Raw genomic sequence first — 15,706 nt, 5'->3', positions numbered from 1 at the left:
AAATATAGTCTTGATATTTAATCTAGGGAGATTCAAAACAGAGACAGAAAACTATAGACCAATAACCCTAATGAATATTGATTCAAAATTTTAAATAAAATATTAACAAGGAGATGATAAACAATATCACAAGGATCACACACCATACCAGGCTAGACTTATACCAGGACTGCAGAGGCAGTTCAATATTAGGAAAACTACAAACATACATGATCATATTAATAACAAAACAACAAATTAATATTTTAATAAATGCTGAAAAATATGACATCCATTCTTGTTTAAAAAATATTAGAAAACATAGAAATAAATGGTGTTTTCTTTAGAATAATAAACAGTATCTATCTGAAACCAAAGGCAGGTGGCACAGCAGACGCTGGAGTTAGGAGGATCCGAGTTCAAATGTGACCTCAGACATTTACTAGCTATGTGATCCTGGGGCAAGTCACTTAACCCTGATTGCCTCCAAAAAAAAAAAAAAATAAAATAAGTATTATCTATCTGAAACCAAGAGCAAGCACTATGTGGCATGGAGATAAATTAGAAGCCTAATAAAATCATGATTCAAAACAAGGATGCCTATCATCCCCAATACTATTCAGTATTATACTAGAAATGCTAGTTATGGCAGTAACACAAGAAAAGGAAATTGAATGAATAACCATAGACAAAGAGAAAACAAAATTATCCCTTTTTTGCGGAGGATATAGTTTATTTAAAGAAACTTAGAAAGTTCCTATGTATGCCTTAATAGGCAGACCCCTAAATATTTCATACTATCTGTAGTGACTTTAAGTAGAATTTCTCTTCCTATTGGATTTTGCTGGTAATATGCAGAAATATTGATGATTTTTTGTGAGTTTATTTTACATCCTGCAACTTTAATGAAGTTGCTAATTGTTTGTGGTTTTTTTTTCCATTTTCCTCTAATTTCCTTGTAATGTCACTCTTTGTGTCTTAACCACATTAAGAGTTCATAGTCAACAAGAGAGAGAGTGGTTTCCTAGGAGGTAAAATGGACAGTTTTGATTACATAAAATTAAAGTTTCTGCAAAAACAAATCCAATGCAGCTAAAATTATAAGAGAAGCAGGAAACTGGGGGAAAATCTTTGCAGTAAGTTTCTCTGATGAAGGTCTTATTTCTAAGATATATATATATATACACACACACATATATATACATATATATATACATACACATACATATATATGTATGTAACTGATTCAAATTTATAAGAAAAGAGCTGTTCCCCCATTGATAAATGGCCAAAAGCTATGCTATATGAAAAAAATAATCAATACTTATAATAATAACATAACTATTACTTAGAACAATAATAAATAACTCAAAATAATTAATACTTACAGAAATATAAATTAAAACAACTCTGAGGTACCACCTCAAACCATCCAATTGACTAAGTTGACCAAACAAGAAAATGACAAATGCTGGAGAAGCTCAGTGAAGACACAGACTTTAATGTACTAGTAGTGGAACTCCAAACTGGTCTAACCATTCTGAAAAGCAATCTGGTACTCTGCCCCAAAAGCTGTCCATACCCTCTGACCCAATGATACCCTTATTTGATCTACACCTCAAAGAGATCAAAGAAAGAGTTAAAAGACTCATATGTACAAAATATTTATAGCAGCTTTTTGTGTGTGTGTGTGTGTGTGTGTGTGTGGTGGCAAAGAATTAGAAACTGAGGGGGAAGTGCCCAAATCAAGTTATGGGATAATGAAGATGAGGGAATACTATTGTGCTGAAAGATGTGATCAAAGAGATGTTTTCAGAAAAACCTAGAAAGTCTTCTATTAATTGATTCAAAGTGAAGTGAGCAGAACCAGGAGACCAATTTATATAATAATGAAAGCAATATTGTAAAGATAGCTTTAAAAGACTTAGAAACTCCGATTAACACTATGACTAATCACAGCTCCAGGGGACTCATGATGAAACAAACATGGCATCCACTTCCAGATAAAAAGGTGATGAACTTGAGTAGAGATTGAAACATTGTTTTTCTCCCTTCCTCATTCTTTCCCTTCCTATGTAATCTGGAAAACTTTTTATTGGGATACATTTTTTAATAGGTTCTTTAGATAAATTTCTTTCCTCTTTTCCTAGGATATTTTACAATCAACTCAAACTTAATGTAAATTGAGTTTGAGGTGATTACATGGTCTTCCAATCCTCCAAATTTCCTTGTCATCTGCCCATTCTACCAATTTCTTTTTTCTTTGAAATGCTACATATCTCTGTCTCTTACTATCCAATATTACAACTATTTTTACAATTCAGTTCTTTATCATTTCCAGATTAAAGAATTATAGTAGTGGTCTAACTAGAGAAAATAAAGAAGTAGGGAGCCCAGTTTTTTATCTAATGGACTAATTTTCCTTTAATAGATAATAGAACCACATATATTTGAACTTAAAGGGACTTTTAAAAGATTGTTCTGTGCAAAGCCCTCACTTTTACAGATGAAGAAACTGAGGCTCAGAGCAATCAAGTGACTTGTCCAAGGTTATATAGTTATCTGGTACAGAGCCTGAACTTGAACCCACATCTTCTAACTCCCAAGTTTAGTGGTTTCCATTATACCACCAATTTGAAGTCACTCCCATGCTCAAAATTCTTCAGCGACTCCCTATTTTCTTCCATTTCAAGGAAATAAAGCATTTACCAGCATGAATATTGCTTCCACTGATGCATATCAAAGTCTCTCTATAACTCGGCAGATGATTTTCAAGAACAGTCACAGCTGAAAAGTTCATCACTCTGTGATCAAACTAGTGAATGAGTTTCTCCATATTTAACTGGCAGGTCATCAGTTAAAATATAGTCTTTTCAGTTTTGTAGGAACTGGCTTAGCTTATGCTTTATAGCTTATAGTCTCCACTCCATGATGAAACTGGACATTAGAAGATTATGTTCTTTGACAGTGAATCTAAATTTTTCCTCAAAGATTCTGAATATTATTATGGAGAATTATGTCTATCCACATTTCTTGCTACTCCTTAACACAAATCTTTCACTGTAGTTATACTCCTCCCACAAGAAAACAAGACTAATAATTTCTGCAAGCATCTGTGTCTTGCTTATGTTCATCTTTCCTGAAATGACCTCTTCTTTCTCCCTTTCTCCCCAAAAGGTTGTTTTCTCAACCTTTTTGGTCCCAAGATCTCTTTCTACTCTTATCAAGTGCCACTCCCCAAGAGCTTTTGTTCATGTGTGTTATACCTAGAGATATTACTATATTAGAAATTAAAATGTTTTAGTATCATTATGAAAATAGTTTCAATTTGGCAAATCCTCTGAAAGGGTATCAGGGATCCTCAGGGGTCCCTGAACCACACTTTGAGAACTCTTGCCTCACTGATTTCTTTCTCTTCTGAACTACTGTAGATTTACAGTCTATACAGTAAAACTTATCACTGAATTATTTACTATCTTGTATTATTTCCTATTGTTTAATATATAATAGTCTTGTCTCAATTGTAATTTCTTTGAAGAGACTGTGTCTATATTTTTATGCCTCTCAGATCATATAGTACTGTGCTGAGCACATGACAGGTACTCAAATAACTACTGAATTATAAGCAACCACTTCTAAAAATTTCAGCGCCTTTTGTAGAATACAAAATTATACTACCAAAGATGAGTTTGAGCTCTCAAATGTTGTCTTTAAGTTATCAGAGAGTTACTTATGGTTCTTTCAATTTCATGAGGGAAAGAGCAACAGAGAAGGGCATTTAAGTATAGCTCTAAGTTTCTAGTAGCATGATTTCTCAGTAAAAGAACATATATATCCTGGCAAAGAAAATATTGACAAAATCTTCCATACTTGAGTGGTGCAGGTAGAATAGTCTGGTAGTTGTAGTGTTGTTGCTGTTGGCTCAGGATCTGTAGCTGCAGGAAAAGCTGCTGTTGCTGTAGCAAACGGGCATAGTTGGAGTCCATCTGTGGCTCGTTCTTCTCACCTTTCTGATCTGGTGGGATATACTGATGGTACTTCAACTTCTTAACCCGTGGTTTGGGATCTTTACATTTCTTGCTTCGGTGTTTGTCATTTGGATTCTTAGGATGACTTTGCTATTTAGAGAAAGAAAGGAAACAGGAACAGTTTCATAGTTGGCACTATACTATTCTCTAATGTCTAATTTGAAACCACTGAAATAAAGGAGCAGGACATTTATTTGTGAGAAAAATGGGAATCAATCAAAAAAATTCTTTGCTTTGAGTGATTTTCTCTCAAGTTAAGAATGACTACAATCAGATCCTCCTTTCCTTTTTCAATATCCATGTTTATAAGAGCACACCCAATACAATAAATTTCAGACAAAAAGTAAGTGAAGATAATGATTCACAGGCTACTTAAAGGTATTGTGTCTAATTTGATAATTCAAATACTCTAAAAACCTTAAAAATTAAACTTTAGTAGAGATCAAATTGTTTTTTTTTATGAATTTTAGTTTCAAAATTGATTTCTAAAAAGCACAAATACATTAGAAAAGGCATTTTATTCTTGGAATAAGCCCCTAAAGAAAGTAAGCCCCTAAAGAAAGAAAACTGGAAAGTTTTCAGCTTGCCATTTAAATTATACATCTAAAGTATAATATATTTACTTTTTGTTTCTTGAAGAGTACTGTTATATTTAAAATTACATTAAAAATTTATTGTGACTATTTTTCTCAATTAAAATGTATATATCTATCCCCCGTGCCCCATGTGAACAATAAAAAAAAGAGAGAAAATAACCCTTATAACAAATGCGCATGGTCAAGCAAAAGAAATTTCTACATTGGCCATGTTTAAAAATATATGACTCATTCTGCATTTTAAATCCATCACCTTTCTGGTGGCAGGTAGTTAGCATACTCTATCTCTGGAATCTTGTTTTGTCATTGCACTGATTGGAGTTCTAAAGTCTTTCAACGTTGTAAAACCATATTTTAAAGAGATTTTCTTTCTTGGAAGAATTTTTCCAAAGATTTTTATACGATTCTAGTAATTACTTTGGTGTATATTCTTTAAAAATGTAAAACTAAATTAAAGATAACTATGAAATAACAAATATGAAGATTAATTTCCTACTTATAAAACATGTTGCTTGATATTAACCTGCAAGGTTGTAACCCCTCCAATGAACTGATTTTATATTATTTTAAAAGATAAGATCATGGAACTGTTATTGCAGTGTTAGTTCTAAAGATATAAACATTTAGCCAATGTAGTGCCAGTGCTCCTGATTCTTTATTAAATCAATGCAATTCAAATTCCTAAATATAGTTGCAGGCAATTTATATCATTTCATGAAACTAATGATAGATTATGTGAGATGTGTAAGACAGTGCACATCCAGGCAATATGTATAGTTTTATGCCTCACATATATTTAGTGACTCATTATACTCTTTATCTTCCTCTTACAAAATTCTTCAGGGAAAAGGATATCTGTCTTTTAAGATAATAAAGGCAAAAACATGTCAGATGTTAATTGTGGGTTGTTAATTTGCATGCTGGAGAAAACATAAAGAATGGCTATATATATGAATTATCTTTCAAAGAAGGTTCATCTTTTCATCACTAAACCAAAGTCCAGGTCTGCTGTCAAAAATATATGACTTATTCCTAGGAAGCAGAAGTATTTCTATCTTCATTATGGTAACTGCCACCTGACTGTAAATTACACATTCTGAATTATATTTAATTATTCAATTAATACCTATAGACCGTATATCATTATTTCTATTCAAATGTTTCATATACAGTAAATCATCTGCTTTCTTCACTTTGTATCACTGTGGAACTGGAGGCCCCCCTTCCCCCACCCTGCCCTGCCAAAGTAGCTATCAAAATCAAATTGTGTTGTGTATTTAAAAAAATGTTAGGGAAGAAATTATATGCTAGAAATCTACTAGCCCCGTAATAATGTCATGAATTAATAAAGGCAAAACACCCTCCTGAAAGAACTTTATACTTGTTCTTCCTCCCCTTTCCCCCACAGAACTTTGTTTTATTTGAAAATCATTGATTTGATTTAGATTAAGATAAATTATACTTGGTAAAAAAAATACATTCTAGTAATGACAGCTACCATTTCAACAGTGATAATTTCTGTTTTGCAATGTATTTTACATGTCATCTCACTGAGGTAGGTGTTGTTTTAAAATAAATTTTTATTGATCAATTTTCTACATCACCAAATTTCTCCCCGGATCTTTCCTATCCCTCACCTCCAAGAAAGCCAGCCTATGTAACAAATGCTGATTTCAGTAGAAGTTATTAATACACTGAAAAAGTCTGAACATGTGTGAAATATGTTCACCTGTGGAACTCCCACCTTTGCAAAGAAGTGTGAGGGGGATGTCTTCTTAAATTTCTTCTTTGGCACCATGCTTTGTAATTTTGCAACATTCACTTTTGGTTGTTTCATGGTTGTTCTTTCTGATTACACTGTTGTAGTCTATATTTCTTTTTGTTCATTTTGCGTCAGATCATAGAAATCTTTCCCAGCTTCTCTGTATCCACTATCTTTTCTTATAGCACAGCAATATTCCGTTGCATTCATGAATCACATTATTTTGCCATTCCCAGTCAACGACATCTACTTTGAATTCTCTATAACTATTTTGGTGCATAGGGGGACTACCCCCTGCCCTCCTCATCATCTATTTTATATTTTGTAACTGCCTCTATCCCTTATTTAAGACTATATCTACCCATGACTATGGGAGGCATAATAATTTGCCTCTTCTAATTTTTAATGGTATTATTTTAAATATTAAGGTCATACATCCATTTAGAGTATGGCATAAAATGTTGTTCCATCAGATTACTTTCTGGTTTTTATAACAGTTACTATTAAATAGGGATTTTTTTTCTCCAAGTAATTTGTTTTCCAGTTTACCAAACACAAAGTTAATGAGTAACATCGTTTCCGATTCTCTGACTAGTCTGTTCCATTGATCTATTTCTCTCTCTTTTTAAAAACTCATTTCAGATGGTTTTGGCGACTGCTGCTTTTTAATATACTCTGGAAGTACTATTTCCCTTTTCATCCTAGTCTCATTACTTCCCTTGATATTCTAATTATTTTGATTTTCCAAATAAATTTCACTACCTTATTAAGTTTTATGAAGAATCCCCTTTTATAGTTTGAGTAGTATGGCACTAAAATTGTAAGCTAATTTTAGTAATATTGTCATTTTTTATTATATTGGCATGGCACAGCCACAATCACTTGCATACTCCCTCCATCTATTATTATTTCTTTAAAGAGCTTTTTGTGACTGTATGCTTTAGTAGACTGACTCCAAACATTTTAAGCACTATATGGTTATTTGGAATGGGATTTCTCTTTGTTATTGCCTCTTGGATTTTTTTTTATTATATAGAAACACTATTGATTTTTAAGGGTTTACCTTGTGGCCTGCAATTACTGAGAAAGCTTCTAGTGTATCTCCTCATTACATCTGATGCCTGCTTTTGGCTTTAGATACTTATTCTGATAATTTAAAAAGGTGCCTCTGTGTCTATACTTTGTAGGGTCTTTTTTTTTTTTAAAAGCATAAATGAGTGTTTTACAATGTCAAAGGCTTTTTAAGGGCAGATATTATTAAGTGTCAGAAGCAGGCTCCAAACACAGATCTTCTGGTTCCACGTCCTGTTCTCCTCTATTACACCACACTTACTCTTCTATGTCACAGATAGCTAGCATTTACAGAGTACCTACTATATTCTAGGCACTGCGCTATACACTTTATAAATATTATCTCATTTTATCCTCACAACCACCCTGTGGGGTATTATCCCCATTTTACAGTTGAGGAAACTGAGGAAAACAGAAGTTTAATGACTTGTCCAAGGTATAACACTCATATGTATGTTCAAATCAACAACCTGTTTTTTCCCATTAGATCTGAACTAATGATCATACACTAAATCTACACTGCCCTTCCCCCTGCCACAGCTTTCCTTTTCTGTTGAATATACCATCATCTTTCCCACTAACCCCGATTTCTAACCTTAGAGTCATCTTTGCCTTTTCCCTCTCCTCATCTCAATTCTACCTTCACAGTATCTCTCACATCCATCTTTTGGGTCTCAATTAGGCCATCATTGCCTCTTGCATGGACTACTGAAATAGTCTGATATCCCTAATCCTAATTTCTCCCCTCTCTAATTCATCCTCTATATAGCTGCCAAACTGACTTTCCTAAGACACAGGTCTGACTATATAATTCACTAGCTTTCTTTTACTTTTAGGATGAAATACAAACTTCTTAGTCTGCCATTTTGAGGCTTTCCCTTAACCTTTACAGACTTATTTCATATTACTTTCCTTCACATACGCTATATTCTAGCCAAATTATACTATTTTCAAGGGTTAGCTCAAACTGAACTTCCTTCATAAATTTTTTCCTGAACCTCTGTGTTATCAATACTCTTTCCTCAGATGACTTTGTATTTCATTATTTGTGTACGTGTCCTATTTCCTCCAGTAGAATTTAAGCTTCTTGAGGACAGGGGCAGTTTTTGTTCTTGTCTTTGTCCTTCCAGAGTCTAGGACATTGCCTTGAATCAGATGACAGTGCCCAAGGATTTGGGGGTTAGGCCTGGCCATCCTCCATCTCACTGTAAGGAAAAGAATTGGTAGCATCTATTCATCCAGGTTGTGAGAGAAATCAAGCAACCCAGACGGATCTCAGCAGACTTGGGAGGGGGGTGAAAGGTACTTGCAATAGTGGCAGGTCTTTCCATTGACTGACTAGGCTGAAGAAAGCAGATGGGAATTTTGCTGATTTATGGATATTGGTACTAGAATTTCTGTGCTGATTAGATGAGACAATGTCTTTGCCAAATTCCATTGCTCTTTTTGAGTTTTCCATAGTTAGAATGGTCAATTGTCCAACCATCTCAGCCATTATAACTTCTTTTAAAATTAAATTTTACTTTATTTTCAAGGATCAGCCTTCTTCTCCCTGCCACTTCCCTCCCTGCTTCCAATCAAGAAAGCAAGAAAAAACAAAACCAGTGTTACAAACAGGTTACAGTAAAGCAAAACAAAATCTCACTGGCCATGTCTAAGTAAAAACGTCTCAATTTTCCTTCCATCACTTTTTTATCAGGAGGTGGGCAGCATGTTTCATCACTAGTCTTCAGGAATTGTGGTCGATCACTGTGTTTGTTCCCAAATTTTGTTTTCATCAGCCAAGATTTACCTCATGCTCCACACTGCCCCCCAACCAGTGCCCCAACTTTTATACCCACCCCAAGAACACAAAATCAAAACCCATTACACACACGTAAAATCAAAACCAAATTTCTATGTTGGACATGTCCTAAAAATTTGTCTCATTCTGAATCCTTCACCTCTCTACCAGGAGTTGGGTAAGCATATTTCAACATTAGTCTTCTGGAATCCTATTTTGTCATTATTCTAAGATATATCACATTTATATACTATAATTTGTTTATTCATTCCCCAATATATGGGTACCCCTCAGATTCCCATTCTTTGCCACTTCAAAAAGAGGTATAAATATTATGTTATAGCCTTAAAATTTATTTTGCTTAGGAGTAACCCCTCCCTTAATCTACCCTTCTAATCCCTCTAATTTCTCTGCCCTGTTGAGCAAAATGTATTCTTGTACCCAAATTTGTATGTATTTGTCCCCCTCTGACCAGTCCAGATGAGAGTGAGGTTCAAGCATCAGCTTCTTCACCCCATATCCTCCATGTTTGTACAGATATCTACTTGTGTGCCTTTGTTATGTGAGAGAATTTCCCCTAACCTTCCTTTCCCTTCATTTCAGTGTATTTGTCTTCCATTTTTTCCATTCTTTTCTTCAGATCATGAAGACATGACAGCTATTCCTAGGCCTTGTCTAACTGGACTCGTTCTATGAACACTACATGGTTCACGGGGGCATGTATATCTTCTCATGTTTGAATGTAAAGTTTATCCTTATCCCCTCACATTTACCTTTTTATATTTCTCATTTCTGTGCTTGTACTTCAGAGTTTCTCTGCAGCTCCAGTTTTTATTAGGAATGCTTAGAACTGCTATTTCATGAAATGTTTGCTCTCCCTTCCCCCCACTCTCCAGCAACATTACTTTATTAATTTTTTCTAAGTTATTCTTGCCTACAAGCCTATAGTCTTTGCCTTTTGGAATATCATATTGCACATTCTCTACTCCTTTTATTAGTGGTGGCTACTAAACAGCGTGTGATCCCGATTGTAGCTTATTGGTGCTTGACGTTTTTCTTTTTGGCTGCTTATAGTGTGCTTTGACCTAGAAGTTCTGAATTTTGGCTGTGATGTTCATGGAGTTTTCATCTTGAGGCTTCTTTCAGGTGACTGGTGGACTCTCTTTCAACTCTGCCTTCCGATTATAAGAGATCTAGGCAGTTATCTTTTAATATTCCTTGAAATGTGATGTTTAGGCTTTTTTTGGTCATAGTGTTTAGACAGTCCAACGATTCTTCAATTTTTTTCTCCTTTTGGTTTTCTGCATCATTTTTAATTTTGCTATGAAATACCTTACATTTTCTTCTTTTTTTTTCAGTCTTTTGGCTTTAATATTTCTTGTTGCCTCAGGGACTCATTGGCTTCTATTTGGTTCATTTGAATTTTCAGGAAGTTTGGTTGTTTGGGCAAGGTTCTGTACTTCTTGCGCCAAGGTGTTCACTCCCTTTCCAGTTCTTTCTCCTGTAGTTCTCATTCCATTAATAAAAACATCTTATTCCTTTTTTATTAATCTATTTCAGGAATTCTAGTTTAGTTTGTGCCCAAGTTACATTTTTCCCTCAGCCATTGCTTGTAGATGTTTGGGAGCCATTTTCTTCTTCTAGATTTGTATTTCAAGTGTCCCTACCATCATAAAGAGCTCATTTGGATGGTATTCTTTTTTTGTTTGCGTCAGGCTACTTCTGGATTTTGAACTTGATGTTAGGGCCAGGCTTTGCTCACTTCTAGAGGTAAGAGCTGGCTGGACCTGTTGCTGCTTTCCTGGAGGTATTCAGTTTTATTTTATCCTTGGATCTCAGAGACAGCTCAGCTTGGAGATCTGCAAGCTTTCAGAATTCTCTCAGTGGTCTGATCCAGAGCAAAGTCTGATTGTTTCTCCCATGATCTGAACTCTGCAAACTCCTGACCTGCTTTTGAGTCTGAATGAGAGTAGAATGCTGTTGGACTTCATCCCTCTCAGCTAGCTGGAAAGCTCTCTTGGCAGAGTGGCAGAATTGCAGGCTCTCCATTATTCTGGGATTCCTTCCCTGGTTATTCTTCGGCAGGCTAGTTTAGCCTTTGGAAGTGAAATTTTGCATTGCTCCTGGGTCTAAGCCATACCACTGCTGCTGGCTTCTGAACCACCACCTTTCTTACTATATTGTCTGGGGCCTCCCTATCCTGGAACATCACTGCTAGTGCAGGTCCCCACCCCTCACTCCACCCTGCATCTATGACTAGGGACTGTATAGTGGGCACCAAAGCTGAAAATCAGCACCTGTCTCTGTTGCAGGGTCCTGGTGTAGATCTGGGCTTTTTCCTCCATGCTGTAGTGCTCTGCATTCAGAATGCTCCTGTTCCAGCTCTACCTCTAACATCCACAGGCTTGCTTGTTTTCCTATCCTGAGCACAGCTGGACAAAGGACTCAATGAGACTTTACCTGGGTTTCTCCAACAGCATATAGTCTGGTACATTTTCTACAACTGTTAGGATGAGTATGTGGAGAGGAACTGAATTGCTTCCTATCACTCCACCATCTTGACTCTGCCTCTTTCTTAGCCATTTGAACTTTCTTTTAAATAAAATAAAATAAGTAAAAGTGCTGTCAAAATCAGAACAAGGGATTTGTATTAATCATTAAAGGTTTTTAAAATGGTGACCTCTTATCCCTACTTCGAAATTAGATTTCTCATTTGTTATTGTTTCCTGGATGCTTTGAGCTTTTCCTATAACACACATGTACCTTGACTTACCACAAAATAAATGCCCATGTGCCACGGAGAGCAGAGTATTCTGGCATCAAAAAATGTAATGGCATTTGTAAAAATGTAATATTAAAACCTATCTTTCATTTCTCCCCTCTCCAAGTTCCCTATATGTTGTACCTATCTTGATGCTTACCCCTAAACCCAGGTTCTGATTGTCACTTCAATTTTCATTTCTCATAATTTTTGTGTTGCTGGCAGATATTTATTCTCAAATCAATCATTTTTAACATTAAGGTATTCTTTGCTTTCTTAGTCCTTAAATTCTTATCTATACAGTTTTCATTTAGCCATGCTTATTCAAATGCTTCTTTTCAGTACATTTTTCCTGTATTGACTAGAATCTGTATGTCCTATAAAAGGCAAACTTCCTTTCAAGTATATGACAATGGCACACCTGGTCAAGAATGCAGAATTACAGTCAAGCGGACTTTTCTAGGCTGCATTTAAGATCTAATTCCTTTGCTAATTAAATAAGCTGTTATATGAGGCTACTGTAAGTAGCATCACTTGCTCTGTCTTTGGAGGAACATCAGTTCTCTTAATATACCAAAAAGGACTTTAAAAATTGACTGATGCTCTTTAAGTGTCTCTTTTTAGGAATGTGAACTCTTTGCCTTCATCGAGATTTTTGCAGGATGAAATTATGCTGTTGTCTGAAAACTGCTTTGAACCCTAGGGGCAGTATGGAATTTATTCTCAAGCACCCTGGGAGGAGTGCATGACCTGATTATTATCCTTACTGTGTGTTTGTTCAGTCATTTCAGTTATGTCTGACTCTCTGTGACCCCATTTGAGGAGTGATTTGCCATTTCCTTTTCCAGTTCATTTTACAGATGAGGAAACTATTGCAAACAGGGTTAAATGACTTGCCCAGGGTCATAAAACTAATATGTGTCTGATGCCAGAATTGACCTCAGGAAGATGAGTCTTCCTGATTCTAGGTATTCTATCCACTGTGCTACCTAGCTGCCCTATGTTTATTGTACCAGTGGAGAAAGAAAGATAATCTACCTAAAACTACTAAATTAGTGGGCAGCAATGGTACCTTACAATATCAAGTTTATTCATGAAATCATCCTAGCTATGTATTAATAATGTCAGACCTTGACAAGAACAGTTTTATTTCTATTGTTAGTAGTTTCATTTGAAAAAGGATCTATTTGGGTCAAAGAAGATGAAATATTTATTGTGTCAGTTAATCAGCTGAGCATTCCTGGGGATAACCATAAAATACCAGACAAACACTTTATTGATAGGAAATATTTGGTGTTTATATTAAAGACGCTGTGGTCTTTCTGGAATCTCTTGGCTTATTCTAATTATACTATCTCCAGTACAGCTAGAAAGCCAGGATGGTATAGTAGAAAGGATAATGGAAAGTAGGTTTGGTTTCTGGCGCCGTTATTGTGAACTGTGAAATGTCTAACCTTAAAGTAGTCACAACCTCTTCAAACCTGAGTTTCCTCACCTAGAAAGTGAGGATGATAAAACATGCACTACCTATTTCACAGGTTGTTTTGAGGATCAAATAAAATCATACACATGAAAGTTTTACATGATACTTAAATAGTATGGTAGAACTGACTCAATAGTTTCCTTTTTTGTTGTTTTATGGATGCCTTTTGTTTCTACATTATAATATTTTCCAGATATACAGCACCCCTTCAGTAAGCCTTAATATGTGACACAGAAAAGTAATTAACCTATCCACACAGCACCAAGTCTGACAGCATATGAAACATTCTGCATCCAACGCCCTCTACTGTCTAATAAAAGAAGGGAGGAGCATTTTCTTCCTCTTTTCTTAGGCCAAGATCAACCACAGCACTTCAGCTTTGTTTTACTGCTCTTGTCATTTACATTACTTACATACCTATGCTGTATGTATGGGACTTTTTTCAGTTTATACAAATCTTCTTACATTTCTCTGAATTCTTTATGCTCATCACTTCTTATAGCACAGAAATATTCGATAATAAAATTATAGTAATTTACCAGAATTTATTCAGCTACTGCCTAATCAAATGGGCACCAATTTTGTTTCTAGTTCTTTGCTACCACAAAAAATATTGCTACATATCTTAGTGTGAGTGTACATAAAACAAATGTGTGTACATGTATGTATTTTTCTATGTAGGAATATATGTGTGTATTCTATATATTGATATCTCTAGAGATACATATATCACTGTATGCGTATATACATGTCTTTCGTTCTCCTTCAGGTATATTCCCCAGAGTAAGTTTTTTCCTAGGTCAAAGGCTTTTTCTCTTCTTCCCTTTTATCACATGATGACAAATTGCTTTCCATCAGGAACTTATAATATATCTGTTTTCCTTCTGAACTTCTAACACTAATTCCGTTTTCTGACATTGTTGCCAATTTGAGTGATATGAAGTAAAAAAACCTCAGAGTTGTTTTTACATTTATTATTAGTGATTTAGAACATGTTTTTATATGGTTTACAATTCTTTTGAAAACTATCCTTTTGGATATTTTAAATAATATCAAATGATACTTTGAAAAATATCCTTTAACTGCTTATCTGTTAGGGAATATTATTCTTGATCTTGTACTTTTTTGGACCAAATGTAGTTTCGTTGGTATAGGAAACTCAGTGAGGTCTTTACTAATGCAGATTGGCACACAGTGTGAAATTCACATCTTAGGGAAGTGCCTGTGGCATAGAAAAATTAAATGACTTGCCCAGGATCACAAAGCTATGTGCTTTCACCTAGCATGTGTTAAAGGTGGACAAATTTAACCCAGGTAGTTTTTCTGACACCATGACCAGCCTTCTTATATAAACGCAGCCTATACTGGTCTAGATTCACTATATGTCTTGGACATCAGACTCTATCAGAGATAATTCATGCAAAGATCTTTTCTCAACGAACAGTTTCTCATCTTGTTGCTTTGATACATCCTGCATTAATTTTTGTCTCATCAGTTTTCACTTCTGAAGCATACAGAACTGTGGAAGTATTATTTATATTGTGATATGATTAGATATCAGCTTTTTAAAAGCAACATTATTAGCAAAAATACAAACAAAATGGGCTGAAGAAAAACCTACAACATCTGAGTGTAGTGGAATATTATTGTGCAGGAAATAATGAATATAAGGAATTCAGAGAAACATGGGAAGACTTGGATCGAATGGGTGTCAAGTCAAGAAAGAAATAATCAACGATCATCCATTAACTGTCAGTTATGTGCCAGGCACTATGATAGACTTTGATCTAAAACAAAAGTGAAACAGGCCCTTGCGCTCAAGGAGCTGTCAGAGGAAATAACATTTATACAAACACAGGATGTCCCAAAAATGTTAGTTCAGTTTTAAGGTATTAAGTACTTTAAATATATACAGGCAAAAAGAATACATGAATATAATTTAATGTTATTGGGGAGAGGGCAAGATCAGGAAAGGTCTCATCTAGAAGCTTGTGCTTGAGCTCTGTTTTGAAGGAAACTAGGGATTCTAACATGTGAGGTAAGGAAGGAGTTCTTTTCAAGCTTGGGAGACAGCCTGGGTAAAGACAGGAAGACAAGATGGAACAGTGTATAAGGAATAGTCAGAAGGCCACTTTGGCTAGACAGTATAGTAATGTGAAAGTTAATAATAAACAATAACAAAGCTGGAAGGTGAGTGGAAGCTAGATTGTGAAGGGCTTTAAAAACTAAACAGGGGAGTTTGT

The 15,706-nt window shown here is 35.1% G+C and overlaps 1 protein-coding gene across 3 annotated transcripts in view; it reads right to left on the bottom strand.

Moving 5' to 3' along the window:
- MRTFB (myocardin related transcription factor B) overlaps positions 1–15,706 on the bottom strand; it is a 146,419-nt gene that overhangs the window by 26,434 nt on the left and 104,279 nt on the right. For all 3 annotated transcript variants that reach the window (XM_036739413.1, XM_036739411.1, XM_036739412.1), the window contains one exon: positions 3,850–4,097. In XM_036739413.1, the coding sequence (XP_036595308.1) occupies positions 3,850–4,097 (248 nt within the window). The remainder of the gene's footprint in view (positions 1–3,849; positions 4,098–15,706) is intronic.

The sequence above is a fragment of the Trichosurus vulpecula genome, chromosome 9 (assembly GCF_011100635.1).
Source record: "Trichosurus vulpecula isolate mTriVul1 chromosome 9, mTriVul1.pri, whole genome shotgun sequence".
Lineage (NCBI taxonomy): Eukaryota > Metazoa > Chordata > Mammalia > Diprotodontia > Phalangeridae > Trichosurus > Trichosurus vulpecula.
The sequence above is the reverse complement of the archived record's forward strand: the minus strand, read 5'-3'. Positions and strand labels throughout refer to the sequence as shown.